This window comes from Pseudorca crassidens, chromosome X, assembly GCF_039906515.1.
Source record: "Pseudorca crassidens isolate mPseCra1 chromosome X, mPseCra1.hap1, whole genome shotgun sequence".
In the NCBI taxonomy this organism is placed as follows: Eukaryota; Metazoa; Chordata; class Mammalia; order Artiodactyla; family Delphinidae; genus Pseudorca; species Pseudorca crassidens.
In genome coordinates this window covers 114,138,587-114,156,944 of record NC_090317.1, presented here as the reverse complement: position 1 = coordinate 114,156,944, position 18,358 = coordinate 114,138,587, and the positions used below count along the sequence as shown (strand labels likewise).

The following is an 18,358-nucleotide window of genomic DNA, read 5'->3' as shown; positions in this document are numbered from 1 at the left end:
GGAAACCATAAACAAGATGAAAAGACAGCCCTCAGAATGGGAGAAAATATTTGATAATTACGCAACTGACAAAGGATTAATCTCCAAAACATACAAGCAACTCATGCAGCTCAAAATGAAAAAAACAAACAAACCAATCCAAACATGGGCAGAAGACCTAAACAGCAATGGCTCCAAAGAAGACATGCAGATTGCCAACAGACACATGAAAGAATGCTCAACATCATTAATCATTAGAGAAATTCAAATCAAAACTACACTGCAATATCATCTCACACTGGTTAAAATGGCCATCATCAAAAAATCTACACACAGTAAATGCTGGAGAGGGTGTGGAGAAAAGGGAACCCTCTTGCACTGTTGCTGGGAATATAAATTGATACAGCCACTATGGAGAACAAAATGGACGTTCCTTAAAAACCTAAAAACTATCATATAACCCAGCAATCCCACTACTGGGCATATACCCTGAGAAAACCATAATTCAAAAAGAGTCACGTACCAAAATATTCATTGCAACTCTATTTACAATAGCCAGGACATGGAAGCAACCTAAGCGTCCATCAAGAGATGAATGGATAAAGAAGATGTGGCACATATATACAATGGAATATCACTCAGTCATAAAAAGGAACGAAACTGAGGTATGTGTAGCAAGGTGGATGGACCTAGATACTGTCATACACAGTGAAGTAAGTCAGAAAGAGAAATACAAATACCGTATGCTAACACATATTAATGGAAACTAAAAAATAAATATTAAAAAAAAGATGGTCATGAAGTACCTAGAAGCAAGACGGGAATAAAGACGTAGACCTACTGGAGAATGGACTTGAGGATACGCGCAGTGGGAAGGGTAAGCTCGGACAAAGTGCAAGAGTGGCATGGACATATATACAGTACTAAACGTAAAAGAGATAGCTAGTGGGAAGCAGCCGCAAAGCACAGGGAGATCAGCTCGGTGCTTTGTGACCACATAGAGGGATGGGATAGGGAGGGTGGGAGGGAGGGAGATGCAAGAGGGAGGATATATGGGAACATATGTATACGTACAACAGATTCACTTTGTTATGAAGCAGAAACTAACACACCATTGTAAAGCAATTATACTCCAATAAAGTTTAAAAAAAACAAAACAAAAGCAAAAAGATAATACACAATAGACAAAAGCAAAAATATAAAACATACCTAAAAAGAAACCATACAAAAATGTATATAATCTACATGGAGGCAACAATAAGAATTTCCTGATTAACTTAGGAAAAAGAAGTCTCAACCACAATAGTATGTTATGTGTATTCGTGAGGCACAGATATTGTAAGAATATCGATTTTCCTTAATTTATTTACAGATGTAGTACCTCATCCATAGCAGGTGATAACAATCAAACATGGGCTACTCTTTCCTGTACCCAAAATCAACCATGGAAACATTACAGAAGGAATAAAGAAAAAACATTAACAAACGCAAAAACACAGAACTAAATAATCCCTGAGGAATAGTAAGTCTCCACTGAACTAGAACCTGAGTGTGGGCAGGTAGGGGGATGCCCTGAATTCGAGACAGGTCTATAGCCTGCAAGAGAGGCAGATGACAGGATTGATTAGAGAGAAGCCTTTAAACTTGAGCCCTTGATTCTTCCACTGTGCTCTGGGACCATGAATCTCTACTGCTTCACTGAAGGAATCTGAGGCAGCATTTCAGAGCCCGCATGCCACGAGTGTGGGACACCAAAGATTGGGCTGGATGTGGCAGTATGGTCCACAGGCTGTGAAATAACCATCTGAAACTTTCTTAGTGCATGACAACTGGCCTTTTTAAGTGATCATCTTAATAGACTATCGCACACGGACTAAAAGAGAAAAGCAAGTAACACAGTAGTTGTACAAAAGGACAGAAATTCATTTCTGAACTTTTGGGCAATACCCGTGATGTCAACAAAGAGAGACCACAGTGGGAACTGTCAGGCTAAGGCGCCCCTTCACTAACTCCTCTGGGATTCTGTGGGGCATGGCTGGGGACAGGGATGGATTCATACCAGAGAAGGAAGGAATCGCAGGTCCCGCCAGCAGTCAATGTGAGGACCTTGAGTGAGACCTGACGGGCTCCAAACCACAGAAGAGTCTCGCCTCCTTTCCCCTCAGCTCATCTTACCTGCAGCAGCCATGTCTGGGAGGCTCCAGGCAGAAGAGTCCAGATGAGATGTGCCTGCACTTCACACCAGCAGTCTCAGGGAGTTGATGTCTTTGATGTGAGGCCTTGGCGCCAGGTCAGCAGACGGGAGGTAGCCCAGCACCTACAGGGAGTCAAGAGAAGACACTGAGAGAGGATTGAGAGCAGCATCCACCACAGAAGAGGGGACCCCAAAGAGCCCTCACTGTCAGTCTCGGGGGACCCAGGCATGGCTGTGAGGCTCAGGGCCCCAGATACTTCCGCCTGAGGGCGCCGACAGAAATGAGAGCCAAGGTGTGACGCCTGCTGACTCAGCTCAGCAGAGGGAAATGTCCCAGGACCCGCCAAGAGTCAATGGAAGGCCCTCGTGCCAGGCCTACGGGAAGCTCCCCCGGAACCACCCCCCACCTGCCGTCCCGCACTGCCCCGCCCCGGCCGCAGCCCACCCCGCCCCGCCTCCAGCGCGCCCCGCCCCAGCCCCAGCGCGCCCGTGCTGTCCTCCTGGAGCCCAGATGCGCATGACCGGATGTGACTGCCTCGTAACCGCGCTGTGGGGCCCGCGCCATTTTTGAGAGCTGCCGTCCAGCGAGGGTGAGACACAGGAGGAGTGCCACGTCTCGTCAGGTGTCAAGGTGTGAGGTAACCCCAGTTAGAAGTGCGGGGACACGCCCCCGACACCCCCAATCCCCATTCCCTCCGAAAAGAGGCGGCCACACAGGCCCCGCCCACCGCGCCCCTGCTCTCGGCCCCGGCTGTTAGGCCCAAAGTCCATCCGCTTCCCCCACGGGGTCTCGGGCAAGGAAGGCCTCGCTCTGAGGCTGGTGGACCCTGGCTCAGCTCAGTAGAGGGAGCGCCCCAGGCCCTGTGGAGTGAAGGACGGGACCCTCGTGGGGACCGAGGGGCTCCACACCCCAGAATGGCGGCCACGCGGACCCCGCCCCTGACGTCGGCCTGGGAGCCTCCGGGCAGGTCTAAAGACTGAGGGGCTCCCTCAGTGCGAACGCGGACGGACGGACAGACGCGGGAGGCCCAGGGAGGAGGGGGCTTGTCCTGAGGGGCTGGCCGCAGGTCAGCAGAGGGAGGATTTCCAGGGCACGGGAGGAGTCAGGGCGAGGACCGTCCTCCCCGTCGCAAGGGCACCTCAGAACCCCTCCCCTGTTGTCAGCCGCTTCCTTCTGGCCACACACGGAGGAGGGAGGGCTGCTGTCTGAGAGGGGAGGTGCAGGCCAGCAGAAGGCGCGTCCCTAAGCACTCCCAAGAGTCAGCCCAAGCCCTTGAGTGAGGGCCAGTGGGGCCGCCAGCCGCAGGGCCTCGACCTGTCTGCCGCACGCTGCAGGCCTGGTAAAACTCTGCCACGTGCGGCCGCGTGGTCACCCTCACCGCCTCCGAATGAGACTCAAGGAGGTGCCGGCACTGGTGCGAGCAGATGGCCCTCGGGGCAAGAGAGGAGCTCCAGGCTGCACCGGCCGTCCAGGGAGGACCCCGAGTGGGGACTAAGGGAGTCACCCACCCCGAAGAGAAGGGACAAGAGAGATTGTGGCCCGTCCCCTCCTGTCAACCCTTAGACTCCCAAGAAAGGACAGGTTCAGGCTGAGACTGCCCGTAATTTCCTCTGCCAGGTTCAGGCTGAGACTGCCCGTAATTTCCTCTGCCAGGTCCGAGGGAGGTTAGAGCTTTGTTCTGAAGGGGCAGCCACCAGGCAGCAGAACGGAGGGTCCCAGGACCCTTTGGTGGTGGGCTGAACGCTCCCTCCTTTCCTCCTCCTGGGTGTCGTGGAAGATGGTGGTGTCAACTTCAGAGCAGCAGAGGGGAGGGGGTGGGGGGGTGGGGGAGTCTTGCCAACAACCATCATCCGGACTCTGAATGGGAACCGTGGGGACCTACCTCCCCTGCCAGCCCCCACTGTCACCCCCGTACCGCCCAGGCAGGGCTGGCTGGCTGTGCCCCAAGGCCTACTCTACCGTCCTCCACAGGGGTCTCAGGGGACAGGCTGAGCACGAGAACAGGAGCCCTGTGGGTCCTCGGGCAGTGCCCTCAAGGACCCTGCAGAGGCGGCCTTGGTTAAAGCCAGGGAGGAATCTCCCCGCTGAAGGTGCTCACAGCATCTCCTTGTCCCTCCCCCAGGTGCCCTCGTTGCCTGCCTTCCTGCCCACACTCCCGCCTGCTGGCCCTGACCTGTGTCATCATGCCTCGGCGCCGGAGGAACAAGCGCCATGGCCGCAAGAAACGCCACCAGGCCCGGGGGGAGACTCAGAGTCTCAAGGGTGCCCAGGCCACTGAGGAGGCGGCGGCGGCAGAAGAGAGACAAGCGTCGCCGTCTTCCCCCGCTTCTGTTTCTCGGGATACTTCCCCAAGCTCCCCTGCTGCTGGCACTCACCAGGACCCTCAGGGAGCCCCAGCCACTACCTCTCGTGATGAAGGAGTTTCATGCCCAGGATCTGAAGAGGGTGCCCAGAGCCAAGATGAGAAAAGTGCAGGTACCTCCCAGGCAGCACCTTCCGTTCGCAGCAGTTGCAGAGATCCTCTGAGAAGGAAGTCCACAATGTTCGTGGAGATCCTGCTGGAGAAGTACATAACGAAGGAGCCCATCCTGCAGGCAGCACTGCTGAAGACTCTCAACAAGAAGTACAAGAAGCACTTCCCTCAGATCCTCAGCAGAGCCTCTAATATCATGGAGGCTGTCTTTGGCCTCGAGCTGAAGGAAGTCGACCCCAGCAGTCACTCCTACGCCCTCATCAGCAAGATGGTCCTCCCCAGCGATGCAAGTCCGAGTGATGAGTTCAGGATGCCCACGTCCGGCCTCCTGATGACTGTCCTGGGCGCGATCTTCATGAAGGGCAACCGTGCCACCGAAGAGGAGCTCTGGAAATTCCTCAATGCGTTGGGTTACCATGCTGGGAGGAGGCACTTGATCTTCGGGGATCCCGGGAGGCTCATCAGCAAAGATTTCGTGAAGCAGAAGTACCTGACGTACCGCCAGGTGCCCAACAGCGATCCTCCGCGCTATGAGTTCCTGTGGGGCCCGAGAGCCCACGCTGAAACCAGCAAGATGAAAGTGCTGGAGTTTCTGGCCAAGATCATCGGTACCGTCCCCAGTGCCTTACCAGATCTCTATGAGGAGGCTCTGAAAGATGAGGAAGAGAGAGCCGCGGCCAGGGCTGCAGCTGTTGCTGAGGGCAGAGCCCCTTCCAAGGCCAAGGCCCGCAGCTCCTCCCACATGTAGCAAGGGAGGCCGCGGGCAGTTTGCTCACTTTGTTTTGGAAGAGAGCAGTCAGGCTCCTAAATAGTGCAGAGTAGTAGGGGTGGAGGGAACAAAGTATAGATCTTATTTACCTTCCTGTTTTAAACTAGTAACTTCTATATATTATTGATTGATTTAGGTTTTTTCAAATGTTTTTTTCTTCTAATAGTGTGTTTTCTTAAGAATAGGAATTCGTGAATGACCATTGCTTGCATATTTACTGCTGTTTAAAGAGTTCTAAAGTTACAGTTTTGGTATATGTAAAAGAAATTCACAAACCATCTATATTTTCTGTATGATCCAGAAGTAGAAAACATGGCACTGCAATAGACATTGTCATGGAAATGTGAAAGGCAACCACAGAAAATATTTAGGAACAAAAAATGGAGAAAACAGTAAAAGCCATTTAACTCGTGGTTTGCCTTATTTCGTTTAAACTTTCTTTTGGTAGAAATAAAAGATACTTTGACTGATTTAGCTCATTTGTGAGTATTTGTTTCTTTTGCCCTAGTGCACTGCATATTCTCTGCTACCTACTGGATTAAAAATAAACTCTGATGGGAGGGTGGTACTTTGGGGTTCATAATAATCATATCATAACTGCCATTCATCAAAAACCCAATATTGCTTAATGAGTATGCCACTGCTTTACATGTAGTACATAACATTCCAACATTCACGCAGGATAGGATTTAGCAGACTCCCTTCACAGGTGAATAACTTGCAGGTGTCTCAAGTTCACAAGACTGATTAAGTGACCTTGCTGGGTCTAGTCCCCTGGTCTGGAATAGTCTAGAGCCTACACTCTTCCACTCTTCCCAGCCTAAGCCAGACCTTACGTCTTTTAATTCATTTTTCTTCTCACCACTCCAAAATGTATCTCATGGGATAAAAGGGGCCCTGTTCCCAAAGCACTGTTTTGGAATACAGTAACAGTAACGCTGGATAAGTGAATGGTATGAATAAAAAGAAAAATATTTGGTGACAATGGGGTCTTCTACATATGCAATGTCAGCTACCCCGAAAAGATCAGCATCTCCTCATTTACTCTTCAAGTTTCTCAGGGACATAAAAGCCTTGGTTTAAGAGCTGTGTCCTCAGGTCAGTGGAGGGAGGAGTCCCAGCCTCTGATAGTTACTCAAGGTGAGGACCTTAGAACAGAAGGGGGCCCCACAAAGTCTACCCTGCTTTCTCCCTTGTGTGGCCATGCGCAGAGCTGCCTGTCTGAAGGTACCCCTTCTTTTCCTCCGGGGCAAGGGTGGAGAGGTTCTCAGGGAGGTGAGTTCCTTGGTCTTGTGGCAGCATCTCCAATTCTGCCCAAGTAGGAGATCCTAGCAGGCCTTAATTTGCTTCAGGGTGAGGACACTGGGTGCCGATGAGTGGACTCCCCATAACAAAGGGGACCACACAGAGGCCCCCGACAGGGGTAGCCAGGGAATAGGTCTCTTATCTCCCCTTCTGGTGTCTCAGGAAGGTGAAAGCCTTGGCCTGAGGCTGGCAGACAGACAGTAGGGAGGGTGGAGTCCCATATGCTACCTGAAGTCAAGGTAAGAAAACAGAGTTAGGACTGAGGGGCCACTGACTCCAGAAGAGTGGGGCCTTGTAAAGTCCTGCTCCTCAGAAGACCCCAACAGCTTTGGACAGATCTGGTTCATCCTGACTTCCAATTCAGAATTCCCAAGAAGGTAATGCCTTTGTGCTGAGGAGCACAGCTTCAGGGGAGTGGAGGCTGGAGTCCTGGGTCTGGTCAGGCATCACGATGAGGACCCTGAATGAGGAGCAAGAGGACCACTCACTCCAGAACAGAGGAGAATGCAGAGTCCCGCCCCTGAGGTCAGCCCCAGGAGGCCCAGGACAAAGCTTTCTGGCTGACCTGCCCCCTCTTTCCACTGGGGGTGGTCTCGGGGAGGCGAGGGCCTTGGTCTATGGGGAACAGCCTCACTCAGTAGAGACTGGAAATCTAGTGACTCTAAATGAGGATAAAGGGACTCCACCTAGAGCAGAGCCCTGCCACTGGATACCTCCCCTTGGCAAATCCAGGAATGTTGGCATGGTGCGCCCCACGCCTTTCCTTTTCGAGCGTCTCAGGTAGATGAGGCACTTGGTCCCAGGGGCCAGCCTCAGGGGAGCACAGGGAGGAATTCCAGGTCATGCCAAGAGTCGAGCAGAGGACCATGAGGACTGAGGGAACCACCCAAGTCATAAAAGCGGGGACGCCACAGAATCCCTCCCTTACTGTCGGCCAGGAGTGACCACAGGCAGTCATGCCCACGTGAGGCAACCCTCACATCCTCCTAGGTGGTCTCGGGGAAGTAAAGGCTGTAGTATGAGAGCACAGGCCTCTCTAGGTCACGGGAAGAGCCAGCGTAAGGACTCCGAGTGAGGACCAAGGGGAACGCCCAACCGAAAAGAGACAGGAACAAACGCATAGCCCCACCACCCTTTCGGCCCGGGGAAGCCCCAGGCAGGGGTGGTTCCATGTGTCACCCACTTGCCTCCGGCTCGGGAGGACTCAGGTCGGTAGAGGGAAGAGTCCCAGATCCTGACAGAGTGAGGACTATTGAGGTCACAAACCCCAGAAGAGCGGAGCCCGGGGAATCTTGCCCTCTGTGTTAGTCCTCAGAAGCCCCTCAGAAATAGCTGTGGCTGCACGTGGCCTACTCTGACTTCTACTTCTGGGGACTCAGGGCGGTGAGGACTTTGCTCCGAGGCTGGCTGACTCAGCACAGGGGAAATTTCCAGGTTGTGCTAGGAGTTGGCGTGAGGACCTAAGGCTGGAGTGGAGCATGAAAACCATAACAATGGGGGCAGCACATCATCTCTCCCCTGCTGTCAGTCCTGGGAGACGCCTGGAGAGATGTCAGGCTGAGCAGAGGCAACCCTTAACTCCTCCCAGGGTGACAGAGAAGTGGGGACAGTAATAGGTGAAGAGAGGGAGAAATTACAGGTCTTCCCAGGAGTCAAACTGAGGAAGGGCCTGAGTGAGGACCGGCGTGGCCAAGCATAACAAGGCCTGGATCTGCCGGCCCCGGCTTCCTGCCTTCAGAGACCACAGGTAGACGTGGGACATCAGGCTACCCTCACTTTCTTCTGTTGGCTCTCAGAGAGCGGTGGGCCTTTCTATGAGCACATGTCCTCAGGTAAAGAGACAGGAGCCACAGGCCTTCCCAGGAGTCAAACTGAGAACCCTGAGTGACGACTAAGGGGAACATGCCCCACCCGCTGAGCTGTGGGGACGACAAAGAGTCTAGCCTTGCCCCTGCTTTCAGCACTTGAAGGCTCAGGACAGGGCAGTCGGGCCGAGGCTCCTTTACATCAGGTCTAAGGGAGGTGAGACCCTTAGCCTGAAGGTAAAGCCATCAGAGGGCAGAAGGGTGGGTCCCAGGCCCTACGTGAAGCCAGCTGAGAGCACTGAATAGGGACTGAGGACCCAGTGATCCCAGGATAGAAAGGACTCCACAGAGCTGTCAGCACTGTGCTCCCCCTGTCAGGCCGGTGAGCTGGGCCACCACTCACTTCCTCCTCACGGGTCCCCGGGACCACTGAGGTGTGAACGGCAGAGCAACGGAGGGGAGGAAGCCCAGGCCCTGGATGCCGTCCACCTAAAGATCCTGAAGATGAACTGAGCAGACTCCCCGCCCTAGGACACGGAAGGTCCCACTGGCAGCCCCTTCTGTCACCCCAGTGACACTCAGGTAGGCTGGCAGCCTGTAGCCCAAGGCTCACTGTACCGTCCTCCACAGGGGTCTCAGGGGACAGGCTGAGCAGGAGAACAGGAGCCCTGTGGGTCCTCGGGCAGTGCCCTCCAGGACCCTGCAGAGGCGGCCTTGGTTAAAGCCAGGGAGGAATCTCCCCGCTGAAGGTGCTCACAGCATCTCCTTGTCCCTCCCCCAGGTGCCCTCGTTGCCTGCCTTCCTGCCCACACTCCCGCCTGCTGGCCCTGACCTGTGTCATCATGCCTCGGGGCCGGAAGAGCAAGCGCCGTGCCCGCGAGAAAGGCCACCAGGCCTGGGGGGAGACTCAAGTCTCAAGGGTGCCCGGGCCACTGAGGCGGCGGCAGAAGAGATAGAAGAGTCGCCCCCCTCCCCCGCTTCTGTTTCTCAGGGTACCGCCCCCGAGCTCCCCTGCTGCTGGCACTCGCCAGGAGCCTCCGGGAGCCCCAGCCACGAGCTCTCGTGATGCAGGGGTTTCATGCCCAGGATCTGAAGAGGGTGCCCAGAGCCAAGGTGAGGAGAGCGAGTCACACACGAGCGGGCCTGCCCCATCCTGGACGGTTCGCCTTTCTCCCCCCCTACCTGGACACTGGTGGTTGCAGCATGCCCAGAGATCCTCCCTCTCGTGGTCAAGGACCACTGCTAGGTTTCCAGCCGTACCAGGACCAAGCAAGACAAAACCGCCAGCACAGGTTGACGCAGGCGCACCAAGACCTACAAGGTGACTCAAGGTACCCCAGGGTTCATTACGCCTCACTTGTAATAACTTAGCATCGCGGCTTTTGCTTCCCCGCCCCACCCCATGGGTTCTGCTTGGGTGCTTATGGGTAAGTGCCTGCATACTAGCAGGAAAGTTATATAGCCTAAAGCTGTCGATCGACTTGTCAGTCAAATAACACAGGACACAGGGAGGGACCACCACTCTACAAAACACAGCCCTACCCCATCGCGGGGCTGCTTCTGGTTTCCAGACAGCCCGCTCTCCTGCTTTCTCGGGAGCGTACCTTTGCTCTGCTTAACTGAACTCTTGCTACTTAAAACTGCTCTACGCCTCTCGACTGAACTCTTCCTCTTTGGGAGGGCAAGAGCCCAGGAAATCGCCATTCTGCCGGTGACAGTATGGATCGCATATTCATTACTTTTATCAGGTACAAGTTAAAGTTTTCATATTTCATAAAACAAATTTAGAAACCTTCCATTCCTTTTTGTGACCTAGAACAAGAAAACACAGCAATGGAAGAGGGATTTCCATGGAACTGTGAATAGACTCGGCAGTAAAATCATGTGGGTCAAGTAAAAAAAAGAAAAGAAAAAGCGTACATGGTGGTACATTTTTGGTTTCTTTTATTCTTTTAGTGCTTCTTTTTGTAAACCTGAAAGATGTTTTCTTAGATTACTCAAGATTGTGAGAGAAATTAAACAATAATAGAGTAGACATCCTTATCGTTGCCACTCTTATTCCCAACCATTAATTGAGCAGCTACCCTTTGGAAGGCTCCGTGGCACAACTGGGGATGGGAAGAAAAAGAAGACTGAGCCACTGTCCATAGACCTTCGGAGCCTAGGAGCTGCTGCCATGTCAAGATGGTGAGACACACTCTGAGACCTAAATAAATGGCAAGTTACAACAAGGGGTGAGAAAGAGAGGAGGTTCCAGACGAGAGCAGTCAAGTGTAAATGCTCTGAAGCAAGGAAGTCTGGAGCTTTGGGACACTGCAGTTCCCTCGAGGAGGTGACTTTAAGTTAGGCGGGATGGTGGGCTAAATGAGGCCGAGTGAATTGTGGGGGGGGAGGGTGGGACCCTTAGATGGTGGGCCTCAGAGTTGACAGACTCAAGACTGGAATGGAAGCTTACCCTGAATTTTTACTTTGCGACTGTGGGTAAAACAGAGAGAATCTCCACCCGGGGCAGGAATAAAATGGCTTCCGTGTTCCTGTCCCAGTGCAGGTGAACACAGTGCACAAACCAGGTGTTTTAATCCCATCGCCTCCAGGGAGTTTCTGAGAAACAAGGATGATACTTCCTTGAAGTGAGATGTCAAGAAGCCACTGTGATAGCACTCTTTGCACTGGGGTCAAAGGGCCAGAGGCCACTCCCTTCAAGGGATGTTCTACTACTTACCTTAAGTGTAATCTGGGGAACTCCAAAGGAAGGCTACAATTTTTGGTGGTGGTGAAATTATAATGAAACTAGGGGTGGTTTGGATGAAAAGGCACCTGGGAGGGAAGCTGTTGGTCCTTGACGCAAATTCTAGAACCTCCGAGTAGCATCCAGCTGGGAGAGGTCCCTCTACACTCAAATGACATATTTACAAATGGGGAAGTTTTACATAGTTTCACGGTCTAAGCAGTTTTGTTCGTTCCAAAGGTGCTGCGTATCGTATTTTCTGACATCTCATGAGATTAAAGAAAAAAATCCCCAAGAGTTGGTATTATGGTCTGGGGTCATAGTGATCGCAGTAATAAATGCCATTCTTGAAAGACCATTGTTGCAAGTGCTTTACAAACATCACGTATATTACAACAGCTCTACAAGATAGGGCTTATCAGACTCACTTTGCAGATGATGAACTTGCAATTTTCTCAAGTTCACAAGACTTGTGACAGAGCTGGGAATAGACCCTTGGTCTGAATTCGTCTAGAGGCCACACTGTTCCACTCTTCCCGGCCTGAGGCAGACCTAGTATCCTTTAATTCACTTGTCTCCTCACTACTTCAAACTGTATTTCAGGCAATTTAAAAAATAAAAAGCAAGCAAGCAAGCAAAAAACCCTGTAGCCAAAGGACTATAAACAGTCCTGATGAAGGAAGGTTAATACAAGAATAAACCGTAATTTGGGGATTGTCTGTGGGCTTCATTTATCTAGAGTCCTCCTGCCCCTCGCGCCAGGGTTCCCTGAAAGCTCACTGCCCTGGTCCCAGCACGTGTGTTCAGCTCCAGCACTTTCCCACGTTAGAGCTCCTTTCTCCTGAGACTTCCCCAGTGTGCCCTCAAGTCCAACTCTGGAATCTGTTAATGGTGTGTTGAGACTGGCCTCTGAATAAATACACCAATGAGTGAGCTTACCTAGGAGGTCAATATCCAAAGCCTCCCTCATAAGTTGGAGATGAGGACCTGAATAGACATTTCTACAAAGAGGGTATACCAGTGGCCAAACAGTACATGAAAAGATGCTCAATATCATTAGTCACTAGGGAAACGTATACAAAAAAGACAGAGTGGGATACCATTTCACTAGGTTGGTTATAAAAATGGAAAGTAACAAGTGTTCGCGAGGATATGAAGAAATTGGATCCCTCATACATTGCTGGTAAGAATGTCAAATGGTTCAGCCTCTTTGGAAAACGGTTTGGTAGGTCCTCAAATTTAAACCAAGAATTACCGTATGACCCAGCAATTCCATTCCTAGGTATATAACCAAAATAACTTAAAAACTGTATTCAAACAAATCTCTGTACCCAAATATTCAAAGAAGCATTATTCATAAAAGACAAAAAATGCAAACAATGCAAAATTTCCATCACTGAATGAACGGACAAACAAAACGTGGTATATTCTTATAATGGAATATTATTCAGTCATAAAAAGGAATGAAGTACAGATAACTGAGAGACCAGGGATGAACCTCGGAGACATTATGATAAATGATAAATGACAGGAGTCAGAAACAAAAGGTCACATATTGTATGACACCATTTACATGAATTGTCCAGGATAAGCAAATTCATAGAGACAGAAATCAGATTGATGGTTGCCCGGGGCTAGGGAGAGGTATGAATGAGAAGTAACTATTTGAAGGGTAAGAGGTTTTGTAAGCAGAGATAAGGGATTGGGAAGATGGCGGAGGAGTAAGACGCGGAGATCACCTTCCTCCCCACAGATACACCAGAAATACATCTACACGTGGAACAACTCCTACAGAACACCTACTGAACGCTGGCAGAAGACCTCAGACCTCCCAAAAGGCAAGAAACTCCCCATTTACCTAGGTCGGGCGAAAGAATGAAGAATAAACAGAGACAAAAGAATAGGGACGGGACCAGCACCAGTGGGAGGGAGCTGTGAAGGAGGCAAGGTTTCCACACACTAGAAGCTCCTTCGCGGGCAGAGACTGCGGGTGGCGGAGGGGGAAGCTTCGGAGCCGCGGGGGAGAGCACAGCAACAGGGGTGCATAGGGCAAAGCGGAGAGATTCCCGCACAGAGGATCAGTGCCGACCAGCACTCACCAGCCCGAGAAGCTTGTCTGCTCACCCGCCAGGGCGGGCGGGGCTGGGAGCTGAGGCTCGGGCTTCAGTCAGAGCGCCGGGAGAGGACTGGGGTTGGCGGAGTGAACACAGCCTGCAAGGGGTTAGTGCACCACAGCTAGCTGGGAGGGAGTCCGGGGAAAAGTCTGGACCTGCCGAAGAGGCAAGAGACTTTTTATTCCCTGTTTCCTGGTGCGCGAGGAGAGGGGATTAAGAGCGCTGCTTAAAGGAGCTACAGAGACGGGCGGGAGCCGCGGCTTAAGCGCGGACCCCAGAGATGGGCATGAGACGCTAAGGCTGCTGCTGCCGCCACCAAAAAGCCTGTGTGCGAGCACAGCTCACTCTCCACACCCCGCTTCCGGGAGCCTGTGCAACCCGCCACTACCAGAGTCCCGGGATCCAGGAACAACTCCCCCGGGAGAATGCACCGCGTGCCACACGCTGGTGCAACGTCACGCCAGCCTCTACCGCCGCAGGCTCGCCCCGCACTCCATGCCCCTCCCTCCCCCCCGGCCTGAGTGAGCCAGAGCCCCCAAAGCAGCTGCCCCTTTAACCCCGTCCTCTCTGAGTGAAGAACAGACGCCCTCTGGCGAACTACACGCAGAGGCGGGGCCAAATCCAAAGCAGAGCCCCGGGAGCTGTGCGAACAAAGAAGAGAAGGGGAAATCTCTCCCAGCAGCCTCAGGAGCAGCGGATTAAAGCTCCACAATCAACTTGATGTACCCTGCATCTGTGGAATATATGAATAGACAACGAATCATCCCAAATTCAGGAGATAGACTTTGAGAGCACGATTTATCATTTTTTTCCCCTTTTCCTCTTTTTGTGAGTGTGTTATGTGTATGCTTCTGTGTGAGATTTTGTCTGCATAGCTTTGCTTCCACCATTTGTCTGAGGGTGCTATCTGTTTTGTTGTTTGTTTTTTAAAAAATTTTTCTTAATATTTTTTATTTTAATAACTTTATTATATTTTACTTTATCCACAAGAGACCTCACAGCTCTATGTACTATCAAACGGTGAAAATCTCCCAAAGATCTCCATCTCAACACCAAGACCCAGCTTCAGTCAATGACCAGCAAGCTACAGTGCTGGACACCCTATGCCAAACAACTAGCAAGACAGGAACACAACCCCACCCATGAGCAGAGAGGCTGCCTAAAATCATAATGAGTCCACAGACACTGCAAAACACACCACCAGACGTGGACCTGCCCACAAGAAAGACAAAATCCAGCCTCATCCACAACAACACAGGCACTAGTCCCCTCCACCAGGAAGCCTACACAACCCACTAAACCAACCTTAGCCACTGGGGACACACACCAAAAAACAACGGCAACTACGAACCTGCAGCCTGCAAAAAGGAGACCCCAAACACAGTAATATAAGCAAAATGAGAAGACAGAAAAACACACAGCAGATGAAGGAGCAAGATAAAAACCCACCAGACCTAACAAATAAAGAGGAAATAGGCAGTCTACCTGAAAAAGAATTCAGAATAATGATAGTAAAGATGATCCAAAATCTTGGAAACAGAATAGACAAAATGCAAGAAACATTTAACAAGGACCTAGAAGAACTAAAGAGGAAACAAGCAATGATGAAAACACGATAAATGAAATTTAAAATACTCTAGATGGGATCAATAGCAGAATAACTGAGGCAGAAGAATGGATAAGTGACCTGGAAGATAAAATAGTGGAAATAACGGCTGCAGAGCAGAATAAAGAAAAAAGAATGAAAAGAACTGAGGACAGTCTCAGAGACCTCTGGGACAACATTAAACACACCAACATTCGAATTATAGGGGTTCCAGAAGAAGAAGAGAAAAAGAAAGGGACTGAGAAAATATTTGAAGAGATTATAGTTGAAAACTTCCCTAATATGGGAAAGCAAATAGTTAATCAAGTCCAGGAAGCACGGAGAGTCCCATACAGGATAAATCCAAGGAGAAATACGCCAAGACACATATTAATCAAACTGTCAAAAATTAAATACAAAGAAAAAATCTTAAAAGCAGCAAGGGAAAAACAACAAATAACACACAAGGGTATCCCCATAAGGTTAAGAGCTGATCTTTCAGCAGAAACTCTGCAAGCCAGAAGGGACTGGCAGGACATAGTTAAAGTGATGAAGGAGAAACACCTGCAACCAAGATTACTCTACCCAGCAAGGATCTCATTCAGATTTGATGGAAAAATTAAAACCTTTACAGATGAGCAAAAGCTGAGAGAGTTCAGCACCACCAAACCAGCTTTACAACAAATGCTAAAGGAACTTCTCTAGGCAAGAAACAAGAAAAAGACCTACAATAACAAACCCAAAACAATTAAGAAAATGCTAATAGGAACATACGTATCGATAATTACCTGAAAGGGAAAGAATATTTGTCTCTACACTTCTATTCTCAAGGCTGTTGACACCAAATGTATGGGCTTTTTGTTTTGTTTTGTTTTGCTCACACAAACCAATTCTCTACCACCAGCTGAGTATCCTACAATTCAATTCAATTCTGACAGTATCTACCTGCAGTTAGCATCAGATCCCACAAGGTAAGGGCTCATTCCCACAGGATTGCCCCACACTTAATCCAAACCCAGGTCTCCCATAATTCTGACTGACTGGCTATAAATTGGGGGCTCCCACAACCCCCTCCCTGGGTTTGGTAATTTTCTAAAGTGGCTCAAAGAACTCAAGGGAACAGTGTACTTACTAGATTACTGGATTATTATAAAAGGATGTGACTCCCTAACAGCCAAACGGAAGAGATACTTAGAGTGAGGTGTGGGGAAGGGGTGTGGAGCTCTCATGCCCTCTCCAGCTGCATCACCCTCGTAGCACCTACGTGCGTTCGGCAAACTGGAAGCTCTCCAGACCATTTTGGTTAGGATTTGTATGCAGGCTTCATTACACAGGCATAATTAATTAAATCATTGGCCACTGGTAATTAAGTCAATCTCCAGCCCTTCTTCCCTCAGAGGGTAGGACTGAAAGTTCCTAGCCCCTGATCACATGGTGGGTCCCCCAGGCAGCCCCCCACCCTTAGGGGCTTTCCAAAAGTCACCTCATTAACATAAACTCAGGTGTGGTTGAAAGGGGCTTGTTACCAGCAACATGAAACACTCCTTTCACCTTTCTTGCTCTTTTCACTTAGGAAGCCCCAACAGTTTTAGCAGCTCTGGGGACGAAGACCAAATATATATTTCTTGGTATAAATCACAATATCACAATTTAATTATATGCAGGGGTAAAGAAAGGGCCTTTGATAAAAATTTTACACCAGTCCATGGTAATAACTTTTCGCAAACTTACATTAGTAGGAAATTTCTCTTCTGTAAAATCTATACGTATTAAGCATACTTAAATGTGGAATGTTATCAGAATTCCCAATAAAATAAGAAACAAGTCATGGATATATGGTACCATCTCTACTATTTGACAAGAATTTTCCTGCTCTGCCCCGTGAACATCTTGGAAGTCATCACTCCCATATTCACAATGACAAAAAGCTGAACAAACTGAAAATCAACAATTCTTCTTAGATCCATCAGAGAATTGAAGTTACAGGGAAAACCAATGCTTCAAAACTGAAGATGCAGGGAAATACAGGGAATCACAGCTCACTGGGAGCTGAAAGTCCTGGATCCAGGAAGGAGGAGAAAAATTTACATTGTACTTGATGCAACCCTGGAAGCTATGTGTGACAGCTTCAGAGCCCAAAACTCCTAGGAGCCTAGTCTTAGGGGAGCCCACACACTTCTGTGAGTTTTACCTTCTGGGGTCCTAACAGGTTCTCACGGTGAAGATCCAAGAAAAATTTCCTCATGCTTCTGGCGTGAGGGGGACATAAACCCTTTTGAAATGCACCTAGGAAAAAGTAACCATTTTGAAACACAGGCCCAGATGTTTCTGTTCTGTGTACTTTCCTACACCAACTACCTTGGATGAAGGGAAGATCCTAACTCCAGCCCCCTCCAGACTTCCTATGTCACATAACAGGGGGGATAAAAGCTGAGAAGCATTTGTAAAGCAATAGCCCAGGGGCACAGAGCCACTAAAACACAGACAGCTAATCACAGGATTATAGAACACTTCCCGGACACCTTACCACTGCATCAACAAGGTTCCAATATAATACCAGAGGATTACTGCTGAAAGAACTGCAAGGCTTAGACCACTTATGAAGGTGTTCCTAGGGAAAATCAAAGACAACAAGAGCACTCAAGGAAATTGAAATCTCAGGCGCCTACAGTAAGAGCAAACAGTAAACACGACATAACTCTTATGCAGATAAACACAAACTCTCATGCTAAGGGCCCTTTAAATCGGTTCCTATTATCCAATACATCAAGTCCAGCCTTCAACAAAAAATTATAAGATATGCTAAAAGGCAGAAAAGCACAGTCTGATTAAACAACGCAATTAACCACACTCAGATATAGGAGATAATCTGGAATATCAGACTAGAATTTTAGAATACTTATGATTCATGCGCTAGGCCTCTAATGGAAAAAGTGAACAACGTGCAAGAATAGTAGGTAATGTACATAGAGAGACGGAAACTGTAGGAAACCATCAAAAGGAAATGTGAGAAATCAAAAACATCGAAACTGACATGAAGAATACCACTGATAGACTCACCGGTAGACTGCACATGGCCAAGGAAAGACTCAGTGAAATTAAAGATATACGTTGGTAGAAACCCCTCAAACTAAAGAGCAAAGAGAAAACAAAATAATTTTTAAAAAAGAAAAGAGTAACCAAGGATTGTGGAACAATTACAAGAGATGTAACATATGCATAGTGGGAATAATCTGAGAAGAAACAGAGAAAGCAGCAGAATTTTCAAAGTAATAATGACTGAGAATTTCCCCAAATTAATGACAGACACTAAACCACAGATCTAGGAAGCTCGGAGAACACCAAGCAGGATAAATACAAAAAAAAAAAAAATCTACACCTAGGCATATCATACTCAAACTGCAG

At 49.4% G+C, this 18,358-nt stretch overlaps 1 protein-coding gene across 1 annotated transcript; it reads left to right on the top strand.

Annotated features, from left to right (window-relative positions):
- Positions 1-4,357: 4,357 nt before the first annotated feature.
- Positions 4,358-5,395, top strand: LOC137217056 (melanoma-associated antigen B4-like). Its single transcript, XM_067723299.1, has one exon. It carries the CDS (start codon positions 4,358-4,360, stop codon positions 5,393-5,395), a length of 1,038 nt encoding a protein of 345 aa, XP_067579400.1.
- Positions 5,396-18,358: the final 12,963 nt, after the last annotated feature.